The sequence below is a fragment of the Cetorhinus maximus genome, chromosome 22 (genome assembly GCF_964194155.1).
Source record: "Cetorhinus maximus chromosome 22, sCetMax3.hap1.1, whole genome shotgun sequence".
NCBI classification, from domain to species: Eukaryota; Metazoa; Chordata; class Chondrichthyes; order Lamniformes; family Cetorhinidae; genus Cetorhinus; species Cetorhinus maximus.
Window position 1 is genome coordinate 44722877 of NC_135900.1, and position 26127 is coordinate 44749003.

General features: G+C 43.0%; 1 protein-coding gene across 2 annotated transcripts in view; it reads left to right on the top strand.

Annotated features, from left to right (window-relative positions):
- Positions 1-454: 454 nt before the first annotated feature.
- fkbp4 (FKBP prolyl isomerase 4) overlaps positions 455-26127 on the top strand; it is a 37807-nt gene continuing 12134 nt past the window's right edge. For both annotated transcript variants that reach the window (XM_078568206.1, XM_078568207.1), the window contains exons 1-6: positions 455-651; positions 2669-2813; positions 4051-4193; positions 4836-4956; positions 19765-19921; positions 25534-25624. In XM_078568206.1, coding sequence (XP_078424332.1) covers positions 565-651; positions 2669-2813; positions 4051-4193; positions 4836-4956; positions 19765-19921; positions 25534-25624 — 744 coding nt within the window. In that variant the 5' untranslated portion in view covers positions 455-564. The remainder of the gene's footprint in view (positions 652-2668; positions 2814-4050; positions 4194-4835; positions 4957-19764; positions 19922-25533; positions 25625-26127) is intronic.

Sequence of the window (26127 nt, forward strand, 5' to 3'; positions counted from 1 at the left end):
ATCAGTGGTTAATGGAAAGACTGAAAATCTAGGTTCAAAGCTCAAAACTGTGTGTCAAAGTGACCATTGCAGAACGTGGTCCCATCCTTTACCACATATACTACTAAAAGCACCTCATAAGAGGTGGAGAGAGCTCATCAGCGCTGAGGTTATAATCGGAGAAATGCGGCCTGATAACAACTTGGTGAATATTTCCAGCATTTTCTGTTTTTATTGAGCAGTGTAACCATGGGTTGGTTTTGTATTTTGAGGCCGACTGGACTGAGTTTAAAAATAAACGAGTCAAGTTCTCAGGCAGCGATGAAAAATAATGGCAGTAGAATCCGCAATAGAGAATTTTCTAGAGCTAGAGAGAGCCATGTGCTGGAGGCGGGCAGGTAGGCGGATCTTTTGCAGCTTTTTTTTTCTCTCTGGAAAGTTCTGTGACCCGCCTCCCATTATCACACTCCCAAACGGTCGAGAGTTTTGGCACGTTCAGACTGACTGTAGAAGTCGGGCGTGTTATATCCGTCCCTGCGTCTAAATAAAAATCTTTGTGTGAAACAAACTGTTTTGAGCAGAACGATGACTGCAGGAGAAGAGAAAAGCGAGCAGCAAATCCCTATCGAGGGGGAAGATATCAGCCCCAAGAAAGATGGAGGAGTTCTAAAGGTAAGAAAGAGCCGGAATTAGCAGCCAGCAATCCTACTGCTCCAAAAAAAAAATGGGGTGAAATCAGTGTTAACTCATAAATCCTTACCAGCTTTGGCCAGAGTAAATATCTAGATATGGTTATCTTTGAAAGCAGCGTACAACAGGAGGCTGTCTCTAGGTCACCATGTACACGAGGTGCCTTAAGTATTTTCAACTGAACCATGTATTTGAGGCCACTTTGCCACTGTTTGTAAAATGGTTGATTCAATCGTATGGAATTGGTTGCCTCACATTCAGATGTTGGTCAGTGATTAATTATACCCCGCCTTGCGCTCCATTTCCCTCGGGTTTCTATTCTACAAGGCGCCACCGCAGAGCCTCAAGCGGGTTGTGCCCGAGCCGATTACTGTGGGTTCAGTGCGAATGGCCCCACTCCAGCCAGGCCCCTTCCTGTAGGCACACGGCAGACACCGGCACCTCTCCACAATCTCCCAGAAAACAACCAGCACCGAATATAGGTCCTAGCGCCTTACGATTCTCCTTCAGTTTTCCTATTTGAATCCCTGGATTCTAGTTTAAATAGGTTTTCCCTCCGCTCGCTATACTTTACCTCAGGCTGTGAAAGGATTTTACTAAACATCATAATGAAACTTAACACATTTTAGAACAGTGGTGGATTTTGAAACGAACAAACAGACGGTGAAACCCAGTTAGCCTGGATTACACCAGGTAATCAATGTTAACTTGATACATAAGGTGACGTTAAGTTAACGACAGTTGAGAGGGAGAGAGGACCTCGTGAGTTCACAGAATTTTAACGGCACAGGAGGCCATTCAGCCCAACGTGTCTGCATCAGCTCTCCAAATGAGCATTATGACCTAGTGCCATTGCCTTCCCTTTTCCCCATACCTCTGCACATTTTCTATTCAAATAATCATCTAATGCCCTCTTGAATGCCTCGATTGAAACTGCCTCCACCACACTTGCAGGCAGTACATTCCAGACCCTAACCACTCCTGTAAAAAAGTTTTTTCTCACGTCACATTTGCTCCTTTTGCAAATCACTTTAAATCTGTGCCCTCTTGTTCCTGATCCTTTTGCATGCGGGAACAGCTTCTCCTTATCTACTCTGTCCAGCCCCCTCATGATTTTGAACGTCTCTATCAAATCTCCTCTTAGCTGCCTTCTGTCCAAGGAGAACAATCCCAACCCCTCTAATCGATCCTCATAACTGAAGTTACTCATCCCTGGAACCATTCTACCACAGACTAGAGTTGTACTAGCTGTCACAGGCCTGACATCTTTGCATTGTGATCTCCCTACTTCATAATTTGAAAATTAAGAGCTTAATTTTTCCCACTGCCTGGATCCTGTGTAAAATGAGTTTTGGCACTCTGAACCAAGTTCGGAGCAAATTCCACTGTGCAAAACTGGCTGTAGTTCAGCAAGATTTGGTAAATCTATAAGGATAGCTGTTCTGATCCAGAAAGCCAGTTGGTGAAGGATTGAACTAGAGCCAGCCTTTTTAAACTATTTTTTACAGGTTACACATTATAAGCATACACCACCTAGCCCAATAACCACAGTTTTGGTCTGTCTAGTTTCGGGGGCACAATGAACATTTAATGTTCACCACCTGCATACAATTAAATATAAGCCATTGTTAATTGCGAGAGCAATGGAAATGGTACAGAGTTCTGATTAGGGCATGTAGAAGTGCCGGACACTGGCTCTGTGTAGTTAATTTTTTTAGTGTTCGATTCCTGAAGATCCACATCTTACTTCGACAAGCTCAAATTAATCAGAATTATTGTCTTAAAAGCTACTTCCTATGCGATATACAGGATATGATGGAGAATAATAGAATTAGAAAAATAAACAGTAATCAGACATACTCTTAAAGTGATTTTCATAAGATATAGTTAAAATCCCTTAGCGCCCTTTAACTTAGTTATTTATAACTTCAGGCGACTTGTATGATTAACCCTAAAAATATGTTTAACCGCTAATCTTTCCCTCCCTTTCCTCTTACAGCTGATAAAAAAGGATGGCACTGGTGATGACACTCCAATGACAGGAGATAAGGTCTCTGTCCACTATACTGGAGTGCTGTTAGATGGAACTAAATTTGACTCTAGCAGAGACCGAGATGACTATTTCACATTTGACCTTGGCAAAGGTAAGGTACTTGTGATTCCTTGTGTTCCTTGAATTTTCCTGCCTCTAGAACAGCAAGGGCAGGAATTTGCTCAGCTTCTTCTGTTCCATCGCTGTAACTACCAGAAATGCACTGGAAAGCCCATTTACACATGTCAGTTCAAAACGAACACCAGAGACAGGTGGATAACTGGTTTTGTTTCATGAACATCTTTTCAGTTTTTGTTTAGGGGAGAATGCTTGTATAGTGGTTATTGAGGCTTCAGAGGTACTATATTGTGTACATTGGGTTATATATATAAACCCTGATCTTAGTTTAAATTAAGATTACTGTTTTTGGTTGCAACTTAAATCTGGTTCACACCAAGCAGAAGAATGTCATGTAGAAGCTATGAAATCTCCAAATGGGTGGGGAAGAATTGGACAGGAGAGTCTCTGAGTATTCTTCATGGCTTTTTGCCAGCAATTTAGAAGAATGTGTGTTGCAGACTAGGTATTGGCTGTTTGCAATATTGTTGTAATATCCTTTATTTAACCTTTACTGTAGTTGAGCTAGAAGTTCTTGATGGGGTAATAGAATCCTAGCAGTGCAGGGTTTGATGGAGCTTTGAATTCTTCGAGGGAAGGGATGTTGATTCTGCAGAATAAACCCTTTGTGATCGCAGAGTTTCATAGCATGAGTTAGAAGCAGGTTCAATGTCTGCCTCTCAGCTTTCCCATTAAGCACTCCCAAGTACCACTGCATTAAATTCCTGCATATTGCCCTGTTCGCAAGGCATAGCACAAGCTGTACATGTGGAAAATCATGTTCCAATCTTACTCCAGTAATGTCCATTACTCTTTCCTCAGAAATATTTAATAATTATTTTTGTATTATCCAAGAATTGTCAGCAATATTGTACTGTGGGTTCAAAATACTGGGAGCTAGATTGATCATTTCAGATTGAATCCTTAAAGCATCAGAGACATTGTAAAGCTGATATGATAACGATACAGTGTTCTTATTGAAATGCAGATAGCGTTAGAATCCACTGACTGACCCATTTCCCCGTGAAGGTTTATTTTTACATATGTGATATTCTATTGTTTGAAGGTGGGAGCCAGCTTGCATTTATATTGATTTTCATGTGACATAAAATTACTTCCCCACCCCCCGAGCAAAAGTCTCTTACTTGGACTGAAGGTGCTTCATTGTTTCTGTTGAGGGAATTGCACATTGACGAAGGGACTGAGGTATCAACTTTCCTCACTTTGAACAGGGCAAGTTATTAAAGCATGGGACGTTGCTGTGGCCACCATGAAGATCAATGAAGTCTGCCAGATCATCTGTAAGCCAGAATATGCCTATGGCTCTGCAGGTAGCCCGCCAAAAATTCCACCCAATGCCACTCTCGTGTTTGAGGTACCCACTTTTTAAAAAGTTACTTTCTCTTCTTTTCAACAGGACTATATGACTATATCTAAATATTTGCACCCTGAATGCTTTTTGCTAATTGTTGAAAAATTGACTGTTCTCCTGTTTGAATTTGTAATTTAATTTTAGAAGTTGTTAACTATCTCGAATCATATAACAGCATCATTATTATGTGATTAGCTGAGGGAAATCTAATCTCAGAGAAGAACAATTGCTGCATGCCATTTTGACTCTCAAACAAGCTTTGGCATCGTTGCTACTTGATTGTCTACTGTACAAGGTTTGTTACTACCTTAAATGCCATTTCTAATTAACGATAACGTAAAGGGTTATGGAGATAGTGTAGGTAAAAGGCATTGAAGTGTTCGATCAGCCATGATCGTACTGAATGGCGGAGCAGGCTCGACGAGCTGAATGGCCTTCTGCTCCTATAAAATATTTAGAGATGGGAATTTTATTGTGTGTATAGCTCAATGTCCCATACACTCAAATCAAGAAACTGACATGGTAGAGAGGATCAAGAGTGTCTAAGGTAAAGAATACATCCTGAATTGTTGTAAATTCTCCATGAAGATGACATGGTATGTGATAATATTTGACACCATTTCCATTATTCTTCACACTTTTAAGATCGAGCTTTTTGAAATCAAAGCAGAAGATCTGACAGAGGATGAAGATGGTGGAATTATTCGCCGAATCCGAAAGAAGGGAGAAAGTTACTCTAAACCTAATGAGGGAGCATCTGTTGAGAGTGAGAAACTAATTTTTACCCTCATAATTTCTTGCTACTGTCTATTCTTCCAGAGTGATTATTTGCAAGACATGTCAACACATGTGCACCTGGTAGAGGGGGCCAATCCTGAAGACAGTGTCACACTCCCATGTTGATCTCGTTTGCTGCTGTGCATGCACCAAGCCAGAGTCAGCGGCCTGACCTATGTTTCTAGTCATCCACTTTTTGCCAAGAGAAATCGTAGAATTGTGGGGTGGGTGGGTGAAAGGTTAGGAACTTGCGGTGCAGGGAAGTTGTGGGAGAGGGGAAAGGCCTGGGAGGGCAGAGCAGGGGAAAAGTGAAGGCATGGAGCTAGGGAAATTCTGGCCCAGAATTCTTGACCTCAGTGGGCTGGGAAGAATATGGTAAGGAACTTGGAGGTTGTTACGGAACTAGGGAGAATGAGGAGAGACAATATAAACTAAATGGTACAATTTTAAAAGGACAGGGAAACCTGCAGGTGTACATGTATAAATTTCTTGGGGTGGCAAGACATATAGAAAGGGCTGTTTAAAAAGCTTACAGGATCCTTGCTTTATTGATAGAAGCATAATGTACACAAGAAATGAAATTTAACTAAACCTTTATAAATGCTGTTTAAACTTCAGTTGGGGGGCGCGGTGGCCAATTCTGGGCATCACACTTTAGGAAGGCTGTCAAGGCCTTGGAAAGGGTGCAGGGCAAATTTACTAGAATGGTTAAAAAGCTGTTACATGGACATACTTGAGAAACGGGTTGTTCTCAAAAAGTGTAAGTGTATTCTCTCTTCTTACCACTATACGTTAGATTTATGTTTTATTGCAGGAAGTGACTATTCCAGTGTTCCCCTGGTCAGCCCCCCATCTTCCACCTTCAATGAACTTAAGCTCATCTAAAACTCTGCTGCAAGTATCTTAACTTGTAGTAAACCCTGTTCACTCATCACCCCTGTGCTGACTAACTTACATTGGCCAAGGCCAATGAGCAAGGCCTCAAATTTAAAGTCCTCCTCATGTTGAAATTTCTCCATTCCTCACTCCTTCCTATCTGAACCAGGAGTGTTCCTGACCCAGTGCTTTCCTCTGAAAGTAGTGGTAGCACTGTGTGTTTTATAGACTGCCTGACAATGACCTGATCAAATTACGCATTGAATTATTCTACAACAGGCAGGACTAAATTACACGTTCCAGACAAACTCTTCAGTTTCCTCGGAAGACCAGGCACACCTATCAGAAATCTAGTCCAACCCCTCCCCTTCTTTCCTCAGGAAGTCCCTTGGGGTTGAGGGTGACTTGCTTCCACTCCTGTTCAATGTGTTCTGAGATGGCTCATGTATCCAATATATGATCTGCTGACTCTTTTCAGGGCAGGTGATGCTTGGGCAGGGTTGGATAAGTGAGTTGTTAAGTTTGTGCACTCTCTGGCGCCTCAGCTTTGCCTCTGAGAGACTTTGTTGAGAACATGCAATCCCAAATGAACCTTTTCCATTTTGGTTGGTCACAAGCCAGGAACTACCATGAGGTGGGGGTGGGTGGCGTGTGGTGTTTGACATCTTCAGGGATGCTTTGAGGACATCCCTGAAGTGTTTCCATTGTCCTCCTGGGAGTCTCTTACCACGATCGAGTTCCGAGTAAAGTGGTTGCTTCAGGAATCTGGTGTCAGGCATACAAATGATATGTCCTGTCCAGCGGAGCTAGTTTTGAGTGATTAGTGCCTTGATGCTGGACATGATGGCTTGGAAGAGGATGCTTCTGTTGGGCCACCTTTCTTGCCATTAGATTTGGAAGATCTTGCGGAGGCACTGCTGGTGGTACTTTTTCAGTGCTTTGAGGTGCCTGCTGTAGATCATCCAAATTTCAGCAGCATATAGGAATGTGGAGATCACTGCCCAACAAACCATGATCTTGGCCTCGGGTTTGAGATCCTGGCCCAATCCATTTATAGTGCAAATAAATGCTCCCTTTCTCTGTGTTTCATTTGAACACTGTGGAAAAATTAGTGAGAGAGGAAGGACAACTCCTTGGGTAATGAAGATAAAATGCTGATCTGTAGTGGAAAGCCTAGTGTTCATTTCTCCAATGAGGATATCTGGAGAGTCACAAATAAAATGATTCTTTCTACTTAACAATATCCTTATGAGTGGAAATTTGATTTGGTCTATTTTAATTCATCAGGATTTCCCTTCCACCACTGCTCAAAGTCCATTCCATGTTGATTAATGCCACAAGGCTATAGCAAAAACAGATGAGTGTACTAGGACAGAACAAAGAAAAACTATCCTGTTATTGCACAAGACCTTCGTTAGGCCTGATCTGCAATATCCTGCCCAGTTTTGGTCCCTCCACACGATGTGGATAGAGAGACCCTCTAAAGTTCAAAGGAGTGTTATGTGATTGCCTAGTTTAGAAGCCCTTAGCTATGATGATAGGCTTAGAGCTGGGTCTATATTTCTCTGGGAAAAAAAAAACAGACTGAGGGAATTCACTTGGGGTCTTGAAAAAAAATGGATTAGATTTGGCCTACAACAAAAACAAAATACTGGAAAAACTCAGCAGAAGAGTCATAAGGACTCGAAACATAAACTCTGTCTTTCTCTCCACAGATGCTGTTAGACCTGCTGAGTTTTTCCAGCATTTTCTGTTTTTGTTTCAGATTTCCAGCATCCGCAGTATTTTGCTTTTATCTTAGATTTAGCCTATATGGATAGACTGTTTTAGTTAGATTAGGGAAGACCAAAGGGCATGAGTACAAGTTACAAAAGCAGAGATCTAGGTTAGTTATCAAGAGGATTTTTTGTGGAGTATCAACACCCGTTGAAACAAGATGCCGTCTCTTGCAGTGTATACAGATTTGCTGCAAACATTGAAAAGTGAACTTGACAAGTTCCTAACTGAGTAACATCACAACATTCAAGATTCAGGTGGAGTACTATGGGGGCGGTGTCTCCCATTCACAGGTCTCCTGCAACTTGTTTGATCAACTTCAAGGGTCAGATGAATTTTCCAGAATTTTTCCGTACTAAATTTAATGTAGAGTCTCTTCACCCCTGCTAGACAGTTGCATGGTTGGAAGAGTTAGTTGGGTGGGTGTGACCATTGTTTACTTAGGTTGCACCAGGACAATATATAAAAGAATTGATGGCCCAGCTGATCTTTTCTGACTAATTTTCATGTGTCTTTTTGGGTGAAGAAGACCTTCCTGATCAGTCCTAAAGTTGCCTTTTATTACTTTAAACCTTTTTGTCTCTGTCTTATTCCCAGTTTAGTTTAAAGTAGTATTTCAAATTAACCTTTTTAATAACATTTACTATGAGGTTTAGAGTGACTCAACTCAGCTCTGTAACCCTTTTTAAGTTTCAGGTTTGCTAGGGATATTCTCTGAGTGAATGCAGTACTGTATATTCCAGTAAGCTTCTTGTGTTCAGTGGTGTATCTGTATGTCTTGATATCTGATCTGAACTGGGTGTTGTGCCTTCTGCATATGCAGTTCTCCAGTGGTTCTGATGGTATAGCAAGACAAGGCTAGTTATGAGTTGATAAACTGCTTTATTTTGCAGACAGCAAATGAACATACAGAATAATAGTTAGAATCAACTTTGACGAGCTTCACTTAATTTTCGCCTGTGTCCTCAAATAAATGTAGAAGTAACCATGTTCCTAGTCCTATTCATGGGCTGACTTCATTATTTTTGGCATTATCTTTCCTTCTAGGCAGCTCCAAACTGAAAACTGACCTGCAACTTAGCTCCCAGCTCTAGGCCCAAGCCTGGACTTTAGCTGCTTATTTTAAAGATGACTGCCTATGTAAAATTTATTCCTCTTCCAGAAAATGTCTTAAACTCCTTCCCTGTTCACAGATCCTGACACTTAACCTAGCACGTTTTCAGCAGGAATTTCATGTTGGGTTTATATGAATAGAATTATTTCCACCATAATGGTTGTAGTTCTCTTGTTTGGCTAAATTGATTAATATTCCTGCTGGTGTGGACAACATAAAGATGGTTAGCTTATTAACACTTCAACTCCCCTTCTCCCATCTAAGTGGCTGCAGCCTTGTGGCATTTTAAACCTGTGAAAATACACTTATATAAAGATTCATAATTCTAACTTATTCCTTTTCTATGACAAAAACTTTAGCCCGAGGCTGTGAGGGACCCAATTTCTGTGTGTCACCACTAACTGAGGACTTGCCAGTAGAGAGGCTGTGTACTGACAGGGGGAGACTTACAACAGTATAGGCTGAAAATCAGAAGCAAACTAGTATACAAGCAGAAAACATATTAACTGCCTTCACCCACACCAGATGCATCCAATTGACTTGTTGGACACAGATTAAAGCTTCAGAGGAACTCGGAGGGGGTTTGGCCCCCCCCTAGGCATGCAATGTGAAGGCCCACTGGCATGTGGACATGCCCTGGCACTCATGAACCAAACTCCCAGCTATGGGCAAATAGTTCCACTGCCTTACAGATACCTTGGGAGAGCTGAAGGCCAGGGGTGTAAACCCTGACAAAATATCTGACGTGGAGCCCAAAGGCAGGTTGATGTCCAGATATGTCATCTTTCTGGGAACTCTTGGAACCAAGCCAGTGCTGATAGTGCTTTGTATTCCTCTGGACTTGATTGGGGAGGTCGAGAACAGGACCCTGACTTATGGGCAGTCCTGGGTCTCCATAAGTTTTTCCCAGGCTTGCGCCCTAGAGAGGACACTCCAGTTTCACTTCAGAGCATTAACACATCCTGGGAGACAGCAGTTACAAATGATAATCCCAATTTGATTGGCTTACAGAACAGGTGATACGTCTGTCTCCAACAGTGGGAGGTACCATTGTGTCCCACTGGACAGCTGCCCACCTCAAGTCGGGCAGACCCCGCCCAACTCGAAAATGCTTCAATAGTTGCTTGGAGCTTAAAGTCACCCATCAACAAGTGGATGAAATCCATCACACCAGGCAAACAAACAAAAAGAAAAAAAATGCCAACCTTTTGATTGGCAAGCTGGAATGCATGCAAGACACCTGTGTCATGCAACTTAATAGGATGAATGTTTGACATAGCTTTCCCACAACGGACCAGGCTTGCCAAGAGTGGATCACTGAAAGAAAAACATTACACGTTCATCTGGCAGGGGATGAGTTCAGAGGAAGCGTGAGCAAGGTGTAGACTTCACTGTAAGGAACTCACTACTCTCGAGATTAGAGAGTAACAGACGGTTACCATTACTAGATGGTAACAGAACCCACAGAAGGTTCAAGAGATGTTCTCTCCATCTGCCTCTCAACTCGAACAGGACCAGCCACCCTACGCTGTGCTCCAAAACAGAGGCGAAAGACCAGTTCCAGGAGGTGCTTGACACTGCCATCAGAAGAATCCCTAAGTCAGAACATCTTTACCTACTGGGAGATTTCAAACAAGAGTGGGCACAGACCATGTGACACGGCCTCTGCCTCGGACATCATGGCCTGGGAAAGACAAATGAGAATGGACAGAGATTACTTGAGATTTGCTGCTACCCATGAACATTGGGTAACCAACATCTTTCAGAACAAAGCATTGACACAAGGTGTCCTGGAGACATGCCACAAGGTGTCCTGGAGACATCCCAGATCAAGGTATTGGTACTAGCTGGATCTGATCATCACCAGGCGTGACTCCCTGATCATGATTCTCAATTTGCCTTACATTGTCTGTAATATATTATTCCGTGAGTATGATTGTGTCAGGCAGTTGCCTGACATAGTTATTCTCATGGAATTATAGCTTACAGACAATGGTCCCAGACACCACCATCACCATCCTTGGGTATGTCCTGTCCCATTGCAGGACAAAGGTGGCAGCACAGTGGTATATATTTGGGAGGGAGTTGCCCTGGGAGTCCTAAACATCGACTCCGGTCCCCATGAAGTCTCATAGCATCAGGTCAAACGTGGACAAGGAAACCTCCTGCTGATGAATCTGTACTCCTCCATGTTGAGCACCACTTGGAAAAAGCACTGAGGGTGGTATGGGCACAGAATGTACTCTGGGTTAATAATAATAATATAAATAATGACTTCAATATTAATAATGATTTCAGTGTTCATCACCAAGGGTGGCTTGGTAACACCACTACGGGCCGAGTCGTTAGGACATAGCTGCTAGACTGGGCCTGCGGCAGGTGTTATGGGAACCTGCCTGCCACAAATGCATCCATCTGTGAAAGTATCAGTAGGAATGACCACCACACGGTCCTTGTTGAGACAAAATCTCAACTTCACATTGAGGATACCTTCCATTGTGTTGTGTGGCACTACTGCCAAGCTAAACGGGATGGATTTCGGACGGATCTAGCAACTTGAGACTGGGCAACCATGAAGCACTGTGGGCCATCAGCGGCAGCAGATTTATCTCAACCACAATCTGTAACCTCATGGCCTGGCATATCCCCCACTCTACCATTAAAACCAAGCCAGGGGATCAACCCTGGTTCAAAGTGCAGGAGGGCGGGAGCAGCACCAGGCATACCTAAAATTGAGCCGTCAACCTGGTGAAGCTACAACACGACTACTTGTGTGCTAAACAGCGTAAGCAGCAAGTGATAGACAGAAATAAGTGATTCCACAACCAACAGATCAGATCTAAGCTCTGCAGCATACATACATACATACAGTCATGAATGGTGGTGGACAGTTAAACAACTCACTGGAGGAGGTGGCTCCACAAATATCCCCAAATCAATGATGGGGGAGCCCAGCACATCAGTGCAAAAGATAAGGCTAAAGCATTTGCAGCAATCGTCAGCCAGAAGTGCCAAGTGGATGATCCATCTCAGCCTCCACCAGAAGTCCCCAGCATTACAGATGCCAGTCTTTAGCCAATTCATTTCACTCCACATGATATCAAGTAACAGCTGAAGGCACTGGATACTGCAAAGGCTATGGGCCCTGATAATTCTGGCAATAGTACTGAAGACCTCTCCTCCAGAACTTGCCACACCTGTAGCCCAGCTGTTCCAGTGCAGCTGCAACACTGGCATCTACCCAGCAAAGTGAAAAATTGCCCGGGTATGCCCTGTACACACAAAGCAGGACAAATCCAACCTGGCCAATTCCTGCCCCATCAGTCTACATTGATGATCAGTAAAGTGATGGAATGGGTCATCAACAGTGCTACCAAGTGGCTCTTGTGTAGCAATAACCTGCTCACTGAAGCTCAGTTTGTGTTCTGCCAGGGCCACTCAGCTCCTGACCTCATTACAGCATTGGTTCAAACATGGACAAAAGAGCTGAATTCCAGAAGTGAGGTGAGAGTGACTGCCCTTGACATCAAGGCAGCATTTGACCGAGTGTTAAGGAACCCTAGCAAAACTGGAGTCACTGGGAATCTGGGGAAACTCTCTGTTAGTTGGAGTCATACCTAGCAGACTTGAAGATGGTTGTGGTTGTTGGAGGTCAGTCATCTCAGTTCCAGGGCATCGCTGCAGGAGTTCCTCAGGGGAGGCCCAACCATCTTCAGCTGCTTTATCAATGACCTTGATCATCAGGTTAGAAGTGTGGATGTTTGCACAATGTGCACCATCCGCAGCTCTTCAGGTACTGAAGCATTCCATGTCCGAATGCAGCAAAACCTGCACAATATCCAGGCTTGGGCTGGCAAGTGGCAAGTAACATTCGTGCTACAGAAGAGCCAGGCAAAGGCCATCTCCAATTAGAGAGAATCTAACCATCGCCTCTTGACATTCAATGGTATTACTGGCGCTGAAACCCCCACTATCAACATCCTGAATGTTACCATTGACCGGAAACTGAACTGGACCAGCCACATAAATACTGGCTACAAGAGCAGGTCAGAGGCTAGGAATCCTATGACAAGTAACTCATCTCCTGACTCCCCACAGCCTGTCCACTTGCCTGGATGAGTGCAACTCAACAACACACAAGAATCTTGAATCCATCAAGGACAAAGCAGCCCATTTGATTAGCACCCCATCCAGAAACATACACTCCCTCCACCACCGATGCATGGTGGCAGCATGTGTACCATCTACAAGATGCACTGCAGGAACTCACCAAGCCTTCTTAGATAGCACCTTCCATATCCACGACAGCTACCATCTAGAAGGACAAAGGCAGCAGTTGCATGGGAACACCAGCACCTGGAACTTCCCCTCCAAGCCACACACCATCCTGACTTGGAAATATATTGCCATTACTTCACTGTTGCTGGAACTGCTTCACTAACAGCAGTGTTGGTATACCTACATCACAGGGACTGCAGCAGTTCAAAAGGCAGCTCATCACCAACACCTTCTCAAGGGCAATTAGGGATGGGTAATAAATGCTGGCCTAGCTAGCACCATCCACACCCCATGAACGGATTTTTAAAAAACACTCACAACTACCACAGTGCTGACTGACTCTAATCACTCCTGGTGTACACTAGGATGAGGTTGCCAACCTTGAAGTGTTCATTCAAAGCAGTAATGTCATTCTCATATCATACTGCCTAACCAGATTTTTTTTAAAACGTTCCTAACTTGATTGAACAGGCCCTCTCCAGCATTCCCACAGAGTGCAAAAATGAGATGGAACATATTTTGAGACAATACCCGCACTCTCAACCTATGGGGAACAAGCAGGAAAGTGCTGACTGGTTCAAGGCTAACATCACTGTGGTGGAACTGTCATTTAAGCCAAGTGGTCCGCTCATTAATTACAAGAGAAATCTGAGTGAGGAGACTCGATGCACAAAGAGCCATTGGGAGTAAAGTCCAACAGACTGCTAGGCAGTGCGCCACTGACTACTGGTTACAATTTTGCCCATATATACAGTTATCATTTTGACACAGTGAATACTAGGGGCATGAATGAAGGCATCAAAAAGGCAGCATGTCCATCAGCAAAGAAAATGGTTCCATTGAAAAGAAAGTCAGGGGAGGGCATCTCTGACTGTAATAAACAGCTGGTGAGATGGTGGAATACTATCTTAGGCGTACACTAGAGAGATCACTGTCAGCAAAGAAGCTTTAGATACTATAGAACACCTGCCTGTCAAATTGACAGTGGAGGGACTTTGCAAAGTTATTGCCTTGCTTTCTGGGTGCTGAGTCTAAACAGCCTGAATTCATCAAGCACAGAAATCTGGCAGTCCTGCAGCATCTGCACAAACTTCTCTGCCTCAGCTAGAGGAGGGGGCAGTACCCCAGGATATGCATGATGCAAAGACTGTGATCCTGCACAGGAACAAGGGTTACTGCAATGATTGCAACAACTATTGAGGCATCTCCCTGTTTAGCATTGTGGGAATAGTATTTGCCAATGTTGCCCTTGTCAGACTGTGGATCCTGGTTGAATGCATCTACCCCAAACCCAGGTGTGGCTTCACAACTGGAAGATCCACAATTGACAAGATCATCTTAGCCCAGCAACTGCAAGAGAAATGCCATGAGCAAAGGAGACCGTTGTACATTGTCTTCTCACCAAAGCGTTCAACCATGTAATCAGAGGCCTTCTATTTAAGTTGGAGAAAATTGGCCTCCTGCCGAAGCTCCTTAGTGTGATCACCTCATTCCATGACAACATGATGGGTAAGGTTAGAATGACGATACAATATTGGAACCCGGTTTGGAGATCTGCAGTGGGTCAAACAAGCTTGCATTCTGGCAATGACGCACTTTGGCATAATCTTCTCTTTGCTGCTGTCATGTGCCTTCAGGCCATCTACAAAGGATCTCTACTTACATACCAGAACTGACTGAAAGCTTTTCAGCATTGCTTACCTAAGATCTGAGACAAAGGTGTACCAAGTCCTCATCAGAGAGTGGTCTATGCTGACGATGGCACATGAGCATTGCGTACCAAGAAGCACCTCAGCAGCACATGGGCAGATTCTCTCATGCCTGTAGAGTTTGGTTTGACCATCAGCAACAGGAAGACAAATATGGTCTACGACATTGCCATATCGCCATCTATCAGCATTAACAATGTGATGATAAAGATTGTTGATAGCTTCACATATCTGGGCTCCACAATTGCAAACAACCTCACTTGATGCCGAAATCAAAACCCACATCACAAAAGCTGCACGTGTTATGTCCAAGCTGATTAAGAACAACAGCAGCCTGACTTGACAACACCAAGCTGCAAGTCTACCAAGCCTGCATCCTCCGTGGACTCCTCGACAACCTGGTTAAACCTGGACAACATAGGCTAGGTAGGAGAAAAGGCTGAACAGTTTCCACCGTCACTGTCCCTGTCGCATCCTCGGCATCCCTTGGCAAGACTGGGTCACCAGTTAACGACCCTGGAGTGTGCTATTTCAAGCATATACTCATTGCTAAATTAACGATGTCTGCGCTGGCTCGATCATGTTCATCAGATCATTGACGACCTTATACCCAAAGACCCTCTGTACAGTGAACTAATCACTGGGTCATGGCCTCCTGGGAGTTCATATCATCCGCTACAAGGACACCTGCAAATGACATATGAAGATGGTGGGCATTGACACTGACAAATAGGAAACTGTTGCTGTCAGCCTTGACCTTTGGAAGGGCATTGGAAGAGGCATGCGGAAACAAAAATCACCTTGCTGAGAAGAGGGCCCAGAGAAAATAGAGGCCGGTGAATCGTGCACCTTCACAGCCCACTGTCTTCCTCTGCAGCAAATGTGACAAAGACTGCTATGCCAGAGTGTGGTTCCTGAGTCACACCTAGAGATGTTTAACATGGAGTTGACCACCAGAGTGCAAACCATCATATCACGACAGAAGGCTGCCACCTGTGACAAAGTGAAAAACCCTGAAACATAGCACCCATATTATTGCTTTTGCCTTGTCTTTAAATCAGTTCTTGTCTTTAAACCAATTCCAATTCAAGCGTGCTGCAGGAAACCTGCTCTTAGGCCTCTGCCCATGCTGTACTTGACATACACTGTAGAGAATGCAAAAGAGCAGCTCATGGTGGCCAATTCATATTTATTGATTGATTAACCTCTGTAGTCTTAATTCTTTAGTCTCTGAGAGCATACAGCATAGATACTTGATTGCTGTTCTTGGAGGTCTACTTACCAAGTCTTAGTGAGTCTGAGGTCTGGTAACTGAGCCAATGAGATGAAATTGTACTGGGTGATGATGGGTAATGTCAGCATTATCATGGTCTTACAAAAACTGATTAACCGCCCAAGTGAATTTTTCAATTTGCAGCAATTTTTCAGATGTAAAATTTTGCTGGGCATTATCAGTAAAGATAAAAACAAAAAGCTAAAAGCCACTGCGGATGCTGGAAATCCAAAACAAAAACAGAATTACCTGGAAAAACTCAGCAGGTCTGGCAGCATTGGTGGAGAAGAAATCAGTTGACGTTTCGAGTCCTCACGACCCTTCGGCAGAAGTGTTGCTTCATTTTATGTGACTACTTTGTAGCAAACTGTTAAGCCATGTTTTGGATTAATGCTGTAAATAAATTGAATACAAGCACACTTATTCCTGATGTCATGTAGGAATAGGAGTAGGATATTCGATTAGATTATGGCTGATCTGTAGCTCGACTCCATTTACCCATCTTTTCTCCATGTGCCTTGAAATGCTTACCTCAAAAGTTGATTGATCTCAGTATTGGAAATTTCAATTAAGCATCCTTTTAAGAGAGCTTTTCAGATTTCCTCCACAACTTCTGTGAAAAGGTGCTTTCTAGTTCCATTTCTGAATGGTCTAACTCTAATTTGAAGATTATGCCTCCTCGTTGTGAATTCCCCCACCTAAGGAAATAGTTTCTCGGTGTCTACTCTATTTGAATCCCTTTATCGTTTTAAAGGTATTGAATAAGTTGCTCCTCACTCTTCTAAACTGAAGAAAATATAAACCATGTTTCTGCAATTTGGCCTCTTAATTAAACTATATAATTCTTGTGAATCTGAGCCCCTTTCAATGCCAACCTGAGGATCGGGGCAAAGAATATGAACATCGTTGTTCAGATGGGATCTGACCAAATCTCTGTATAAGTAAAGCATCTCTTTACATTTGTACTCCCAACGCCTTTCAGATAAAGACCAACATGCTAGGATACCCTGGAGACCTCTTGGGGGAAAAGAAAATTCAATAGGATAAGTTAGACTTCACCTATTCTTTACAAACTCATGCTGGCTGTCTTTCATTCACTTGACCGCATGCTCGGTCACTTTGTATCTCTGATAGATTCCAGTAGTTTCTCCATAGCTGATGTTAAACAACAACAGTTAAATCGGTTACCTGATTTCTCCCTCTCTTCTTAAATAATGGCATGAGATTTGCAATTTTTCAATCCAAAGGTATAATTCTTAAATCCAAAAAACTTCTAAAAATTTTGACTAATACAAATGCAATTTCTGCACCCATTTCTTTCAATAATTTAAAGCAGGAACCATCAGGTTCTGGAAGTGTCTTTTTTTTGTCCCACTACTTTCTCCATTACCTTCTTGTACTTTTAAAAAATCTGCGCCATTCCTTCCATTAACTTATTTTAAAGATCTATTTTAACCCCCCTATTGTCTAAATTGTCAGACTACTTGTCTGATATCCAGCACTGGATGAGCAGAAATTAAATGTTGGAAAGACTGAAGCCATTGTCTTGAATCATCATCACAAACTCTGCTCCCTAGCTACTGACTCCATCCTTCTCCTTGGCAACTGTCTGAGGCTGAACCAGACAGTTCAAAATCTTTGGCATCATATTTGACACCAAGAAGAGCTCCAAACTACATCCGTGCCATCAATAAGACCACCTATTTCGATCTCAGAAAAGCGTCCAACTGCCCCTCTACTTCAGCTCACCTGTTGTTGAAATCTTCATCCATGCCTTTGTTACCTCTGGACTTGACTATTCTAACAACCTGACTGGCCTTCCACATTCTATCCTCAATAAACTCTGCTACTCATGTCTTAAATTACATCAAGCCCCATTCACCTAGCATCACCGTTCTGCTGATAATCAACTCCTCAATTTTAAAATTCTCATCCGTGGTTTCAGATTCCTCCATGGCATCTTCCTTCCCTATTGCTGTAATCTCCTTCAGCTCCATAACCTTCAGAGATTTTGTGTTCTTCTAATTCTTGCCCTTTGAGTATCCCTGATTTTAATTGTTCTACTGTTGATGGCCATGCCTTCAGCTGCTTTGGCCCTCAACTCTGGAATTCCCTTTCTACGCCTCTCCACTTCTCTATCTCACTTTCTCCCTTTTAAGATATACTGTAAAACCTACCTCTTTGACTGAAGTTTTGTTCATCTACCCATATGTCTCATTTGACTTGGTGTCAGTCTTTTGTATTGCCAAGTTATTTTAGGTTTCCAGTTACCACTGATATTTTGTCCTCTTTCTCTAAACTGCAAAGTACTCATTTAACGAGACCACCATTTCCTTATTATTCATTACAGTCAACTGCTGGCAAAACTATAATGTGCCCACATTTCCCTTTAGCATTCTCTTTCTTTTATATTTATAAAAACTTTGTTATCCTTTGCAAGTTTATTTTCCTATTTCCTTTTTGCAGCTCTTATTACTTGTCATGCAGCTCAATTTCATCCGAATAGTTTGTAAAAATATCTTTGAAATGCAAATAAAATCACTACTCAACTGCTTCACAATTATTTTTTCCTCGTGCAATTCCAAGGATTGGTTATAAAAACAGAAAATGCTAAAAAAAAACTCAGCAGGCCCAAAGATTGGTTGCTTATTTTCACCCTAGTCAATGTAACATTTGGTCATATAATATTTTGCTGACAGTGCCACCTACAAATATAATACTTTCAGAACACTGGCCCGGATCTTCCAGTCTGTGACGTAGAACCCAAGATGCACATCGGGATCCTGCAGAAGTCCTGATGTGCTGACCTCCGTGGCAATTACCCAGGAAGTTTGAACTTCTGATGGGCAATTCCCCTACTCCACAAGGCCCTGCATGAATGTCTTGTCACCCTGAGCTAGAGTCCAAGACTTCGGACAGTTCTGTGGTACTTAACGGGGTAGTTATCCAGGAAATTTTAGATAGAAAGATCCTAGTCTAGCTGCTGGGTAACTACAGAACTGGATTGCTCCCCCTGCCTCCAATCACTCCCACTGCCAACCGGGCTTGACCTGACAATCTCCCCCATCCCTTGACCAGACCTGACTGCACCACCCCCAACCTGACAAGCCTCTGATCTGACTGCCCCTCCTGACCAGACCCACCTGCCACCCTACCTGCTTACCACATCCATCCTAACCACTATCTCACCTGCCTACCCCTTCACTCATTCATCCACCCATTTACCCATTCGCAATCATTCACACTGAACATTTAAACTTACCAGGCGGCAGCTAGTGCAGTGAAAAAGGGGCGTTCTCTCCCCCCCCCCCCCCCCCCTCTCTGCTACAAGCTCTCCAATGGACGCTGCACTCTGCATTTCTAGAGAAGCCAGACTTGGAAGGCCCAGCAAGAAATGCGGAGCAACGTCAAGGAGTGGAAAAGTTTGAGCAGAGTGGCAATCCAATGATGATTACCGCTTTGCGTAATATCTGGGCCTTTGTATTCATGCAACATTTTTATTGGATGGTGTATCAAGAAATACCAACATTTTCCAGTAGATGTCAGTAGATTTTTTTTAAAATGTTTTATTCATTTGCTAGTTCAATCAGAACTCCAATTTGATGGAAGTGCTCTTCAAACCAAAGTACAGCCATTCACTTTCCCCATTTGAGTACAGACCACATGAATGAAATGGAATGTGAGAGATCTTGAATCAAGGCAGTTCCATTGCTGCACAAAATAGAGAGTGTACATATACTCAGCTGTTCCCTTTTCTATTCTTTATTTCAGTCCATTTGGAAGGAAAATATCAGGGTACAATCTTTGACAGTCGAGATGTGTCATTTATCATTGGTGATGGTGAAGAACACAATGTTCCTCCAGGAATTGAGAAGGCATTGCAAGAAATGGAAAAAGGAGAAGAGGCTATTATATCGCTAAAACCAAAGTAAGTTTAAATATAGCACCCTTAGAGACTACTTATTCACTGTCCTGTCTAAAACAATAGCTGAGCATTTTTATTGGGCAACCTAGATGAAGGACCAACATTGTTGGCCTTTCAAGGTTGAAAAGGATAGGAGAGAAGACGAGGTAAATTAATAAATAATTAGTGATCGCTGGTGTGTATTTTTAAAAACCTGTTGAATGAATGTAGAATGGAAGACTGAAGGGAATTGTTTCCTGGCAAGACTATATCTGAGTTCGGAGATAGCTTGATGAGTGATTTTTAATATGCTAAAGATATAGGAAGGTGGAAAGACGTGCAGAATGGCATATTTGCTGCCTATGAGGAATGAGCGAGTCCACGGGTCTACAATTAGTATCCCTAAAATAGAGATAAGATGTCTGGTGCGGAGTTGTCCTGAATGGAACACAAATTGATCACTGGTGAGTAAGTGCTGCTTGATAGCAGTATTGACGACACCTTCCTTCCATTATTTTGCTGATGATTGAGGGTAGACTGGAGCGGTAATTAGGCAGATTGGATTTGTCTGGCTTTTTTGCAGACAGCTTATGCCTAGGCAATTTTCTACTTTGTTGGGTAAAAGCCAGTTCTGTAGCTGTTTTAGAACAGCTTGGCTAGAGGCTAATTCTGGGGCACGAGCCTTGAGCATTGCACCTAGGCTGTTATTGGACCCTATGGCCTTTGCTGTATTCATCGTGCCCACCCATTTCTTGATATCATGTGAACAGAATCAAATCGGCTGAAGATTGGCGTCTGTGATGGTGGGAGTCTCGGGAGGAGGCTGAGAAACACATCAGCCTTTTGCACTCATGCTGGACTCTGCCATCGTTGAGGATGTTCATGGAGGCTCCTCCTCCCGTTAGAAGCTTAATTGTTCCTCACCATTCATGACTGGATGTGGCAGGACAGTAGAGCTTTGATTTGTTCTGTTGGTTGTGGGATTTCTTAACTCTGTCTATAACATGCTGCTTCCCCTGTTTAGCGTGTATGTAGTCTTGTAGCTTAATAGGTTGGCACTTCATGCTTTTCCTGGCATACTATTTTACACTGCTTATTGAAGCAGGGTTAATCCCTTGGTTTGATGGTGATGGTTGACTGAGGGATATGTCAGGCCATGAGCTTACAGATTATGGTGCAAAAAATTCTGCTGCTGGTGATTCACAGCACCTCATGGACATTCAGTTTTGAGCTGCTAGACCTGTTCTGAAACGATCCCATTTAGCACAATGGTAAGTCCCATGCATCATAGTGGAGAGTGGCCTCAGTGTGAAGCCAAGACTTTGCCTTAAGGATGGTCACTCCCACCTGTACTGACATTGACCGATGCTTCTGCAACAGTTAGATTGTTGAGGACGAGGTCTAGTTGGTTTTTTTCCCTTGTGTTTGTTCTCACTACCTGCTGCAGACCCCATCTGACAACTGTGTCCTCTGGGATTCAGCTAGCTCAGTCAGTAGTAGTACTGTTGAGCAACTTTTGCTGATGGATATAAACTACCCAGAATATATTCTGTGCCCTTGCTACCTTAGTTATTTCTTTCAAGTAGTGTTCAATGTGGAGGTGTACTGATTCATCAACTGAAGGAGGGTGATAGGCGTAATCAACAGGATGTCTATGCTTGACCCAATGTCGTTAAACTTCACGGGGTCCAAGGCAATATTCAGGAATCCTAGGGACACTCCTTCCTGCTGTGCCACCACCTCTCGTGGGTTTGCCAGTGGAAAAGAACATACCCAGGGATGGTGATTGAGGAGTCTGGAACATTGGCTGTAAGTTATGATTCAGGAGTATGACTGTCAGGCTATTGTAGGACAATTCTCCTAATTTTGGCACGTCCCCAGATGTAACTGAAGAGGACTTTGAAGGGTTGACTGAACTGGGCGTCATGTCTAGTGTCTCTGTCAAAACCAGGTGATCCATCGGTTTTATTCTTGTTACATTTTTTCCATAGTGGTTTTATACAGCTAACTGGCTTGCTAGACCATTTTAGAGAGCAGATAAGAGTCAACCACAGTGGGTCCGAAGTCACATAGAAGCCAGACTGGGTAAGGATAACAGATATCCTTCCCTAAAAGATGTTAGTAAACCAAGCGGCATCAACCTCAGTAATTTCATGATCGCCATTTAAATATTAAAATGTTTAATTCCAGATTTACTTAATGAACCAAATTTAAATTCCCATGGTGGGATTTGAGCTCCTGTCTCTGGGTCATTAGTCCAGGCCTCTGCATTGCTAGTTCAGTATTACAAACAGTATGCCACCTAACTGTAGGTGAGGCACAAATGACTAGCCTTGACATAAAAGGCACCATTTGACTGAGTATGGCATCAAGGAAACCTAGTAAAAGTGAAGTCAGTGGGCATCAGGAAAAAACTTCAGTGACTGGAGTCTTACCTAGTAGAAAGGAAAGGTAGTTGTGATTGTCGGAGGAAAATAATCTCAACCTCAGGACATTGCTACAGGTGTTCCTCAGGGCTGACCATCTACAGCTGCATCAATGACCTTCCCTCTATTAAATGATCAGAAGTGGAGATTGTCGCTGAGGATTGAAGTGTTCAGTACCGCAACCCTTCAGATACTGAAACAGTCTGTACATATGCAGCCAGACCTGGACAATATTCAGGCTTGGGCTGTTAAGTGGCAAGTAACATCCATGTCACACAAGTGCCAAGCAATGACCATCTCCAACAAGAGACTCTCACCATCTCCCCATGACATCCAAAGGCATTTACCATTGCTGAATTCCCCCACCATCAACATCCTAGAGGTTACCATTGACCAGAAACTTAACTGGACCAACCATATAAATACTGTGGTGGCAAGAGCAGGGCAGAGGCTGGCTATTCTGCAGCAAGTAACTTGCTTCCTGATGCCCCAAAGCCTTGCCATTATTTACAAAGCCAATTCGGGAACATGATTAAATATTCTCCACTTGTTTGGATGAATACAGCTTGAATGCATCACACCATCCGAGACAAAGCAGCCTGCTGGATTCGCGCTCCATCCGCCACCTGAAACATTCACTCCCTGGACCACCAACACACAGTACCATTCTACATGGTGCACTGCATCAACTTGCCATACATCTTCGACGTCACCATCTAAACTGGTGACCTTTACTATCTAGAAGAACAAGGGCAGCAGACACATAAGGAAAACATCACCTGCAAGTTCCTCTTCAAGTCATACATCATCCTAACCTGGAAATATATCGCTTGTTCAAAATCCTGGAGCTCTCTTCCTAATAGCACTGTGGGTATACATACACCACGGACCACAGCGGTTCAAGAATGCAGCTCACCAGTCCCCTTCTTAAGTAATTAAGATTGGCCAGTGGTGGCCACATCACATGAACAAATTTTAAAATAATAATAGCGACATTATGGACAAAGAAGATGGAGGCTAGCAGTTAAACAGGAATTCATTCAAAGTTAGGACATTTTGAGGAGGAATGGAAAGTTTTTATTCTTTCACAGCATGTGTACGTCATTGGCTAGGCCAGCACTTGCTGCCCTTCCTCATTGCCTTAGAGAAGGTGGTGGTGAGCAACCTTCTTGAACCGCTGCAGTCCATGTGGTGTAGGTCTGGATTTTGACCCAGCGACTGTGAAGGAACAGTAATATAGGTCCAAGACAGGAGGGAGTGTAGGGAAGGGAACTTAGAGGTGGTGGTGTTTTTTTTTATTCATTAATGTGAGCATCGCTGGTCAGGCCAGTATTTATTACCCATTCCTAGTTGCCCTAGTTCAGAGGGCATTTAAGAGTCAACCACATTGCTGAGGGTCTGGAGTCACATGTAGGCCAGACCAGGTAAGGACAGCAGATTTCCTTCCCTAAAGGACATTAGTGAACCAGATGGGTTTTTACAAATTCGAACCCGGGTTCCCAGAGCACTACCCTGGATCTCTGGTTTACTGGTCCAGCGACAATACCACTATGCCATCACCTCACCCAAGCACCTGTTGCCCTTGTCCTTCTAGCTGGAAAAGATAGCAGATTTGGCAGGTGATGCTGCTGCCACTCTGCGTCAGGGGTAGCGAGATTGAATGTTTTAAGATGCTAGACAAGATACCAATCAAGCAGACTGCTTGTGTTGTTGGAGCTTCATTCATCCAAGCAAGTGGAGCATATTCCATCACACTCCTTTCTTGTGCCTTGTAGATGGTGGCATGCTTCAGGGAGTCAGGAGGTGAGTTATTCACCATAAAATTCCCAGCCTCTGACTTCTTGTGGCAATAGTATTTATATGGCTGGCCCAATGCAGCTTCTAGTCAATAGTAAGCCCCAGAATATTGATAGTGGGGATTCAGCGATGGTATTGAATGTTAAGGGGCGATGGTTAGATTATCTCTTATTGGAGATGGTCATTGCCTGTGCATGTTACTTGCTATTTATCAGCCCAAGCCTGAATGTCCAATTCTTGCTATATATGGGCACAGACTGTTTCTGTACCTGAGGAGTCAAGAATGGTACTGAACATTGCACAATGATCAGAAAACAATCCTCACTTCTGTCCTTATATTTGAGAGAATGTTATTGATGAAGCAGCTGTAGATGGTTGGGTTGAGGAGACTACTCTGAAGTGATATCCTGGGACTGAGATGATGACCTCAAAGAATCATGATCACCTTCCTTTGTGCAAGGTATGACTCCAACCAGTGGAGAGTTTTCCCCTTGATTCCCATTGACTTCTGTTTTTTTCTAGGGTTCGTTGGTGCCATACTCGATCAAATGCAGATCTCGAGGACAGTCGCTCTCCCCTCCCTTCTTGAGTTCAGCTCTTTTGTCCATTTGGACAAATGCTGTAATGAAGTCAGGAGCTGAGGTGCCCTGGCAGAACCCAAACTGAACATCTGGTTCACAAAACAAAATGTAGCATTCACAATGGTCAAAACCTTGGGAGTCATGTTTGATAATTGAACTTGATTCAAAAGGGCCCAGGGTGCACGCATTCACGTAATGTTTTTAATGTTAACATTGTCACTTAATGGGTGGTGATGGCAAAGCTACTTTTATAAAAGCAGCAGGGCGGCTGAGAAGCGAATTTTTTGCAATTCCCAACAGTGGAGAAAATAAAGCTGAAACTGCGGGATAAACAAAAGTTCAGCAAATCTGATACGTGCACACTGCATTACGTAGGTAGCAAAATGGGAAGTCAACGTTCAGTATGTCCTAAAGGTGCTGTTAATGAGGTGTCATCTTGCCCAGAAACTCCATAGCTGATAAAAGTGGCACTTGTTGGATCTGCACGAAACTCTGACTTTAAAGAATTGAAAGAAGCAAATGTACGCTGTTCATCAAATGGAATCAAGAAGATCAAGTAATAAAGCCATTGCACTGCATAAAGAATGGAAGTTGCATGCCTTGATGGTGTTTAGTTTGAAACTGGAATTATTAGCCCTAATGTATAGAAGAATGTAGGAGCCTGAGGGTTGTAAGTTGTAATAAGTCATCAATGATTTACGTCAAAAAAAAATCCCGGAATGAGTGATCGGGTGAGGCATAAAGAGTAAGGATTATTTATAAATAGAACAACAAATTATAGGCATTTGGTGATTACTTTGAATATTTCATTGACCTAGTGTTGTTCATATAGGTATGGATTCGGTGAATCTGGAAACTCAAAATTGAACATCCCACCAAGTGCAAACCTAGTGTATGAAATTGTGTTGAAAAACTTTGAAAAGGTAAGGAACAGTCAGATTAATGCTTGTGTTGTGCAGATAGTCTGCTACAGCCCCAAAGCATCTTCAGCTTTGAAACACAATTCTATCACTGTAACTGACATAAGTGTTGACTAGATTAATTTCATTCCAGACTGTATACAACATGGTTCTTCTGAGGAGAAGAGGCCAAGCAAATGATTATCATTAGATGCTCTAATGTATATTATAGGAAAGTTGGGGCCAACAATTTTTGAAAGGTTTCAACTTCTAATGTGAGAAAGCTGGATGGGTTGGTTGGTGGTCAAGGTTCAATCATTTGTGGTAAACTATTTGTCAGGAGGATGTCACAGCCAATCCTCTTCTTGCCTAATGTTGATTTCTGTGCACTTTGCGGCACAGGTTGCTGAATAATTACCAGAAATAGAAACTCGGGGGTATATATTTTTTTTCTTTCCATAGTTCATTCCTATTGGAGTAGACCTATGACTGGTTGCCCTGTAGTAATTTCTAAACTATGTATATTT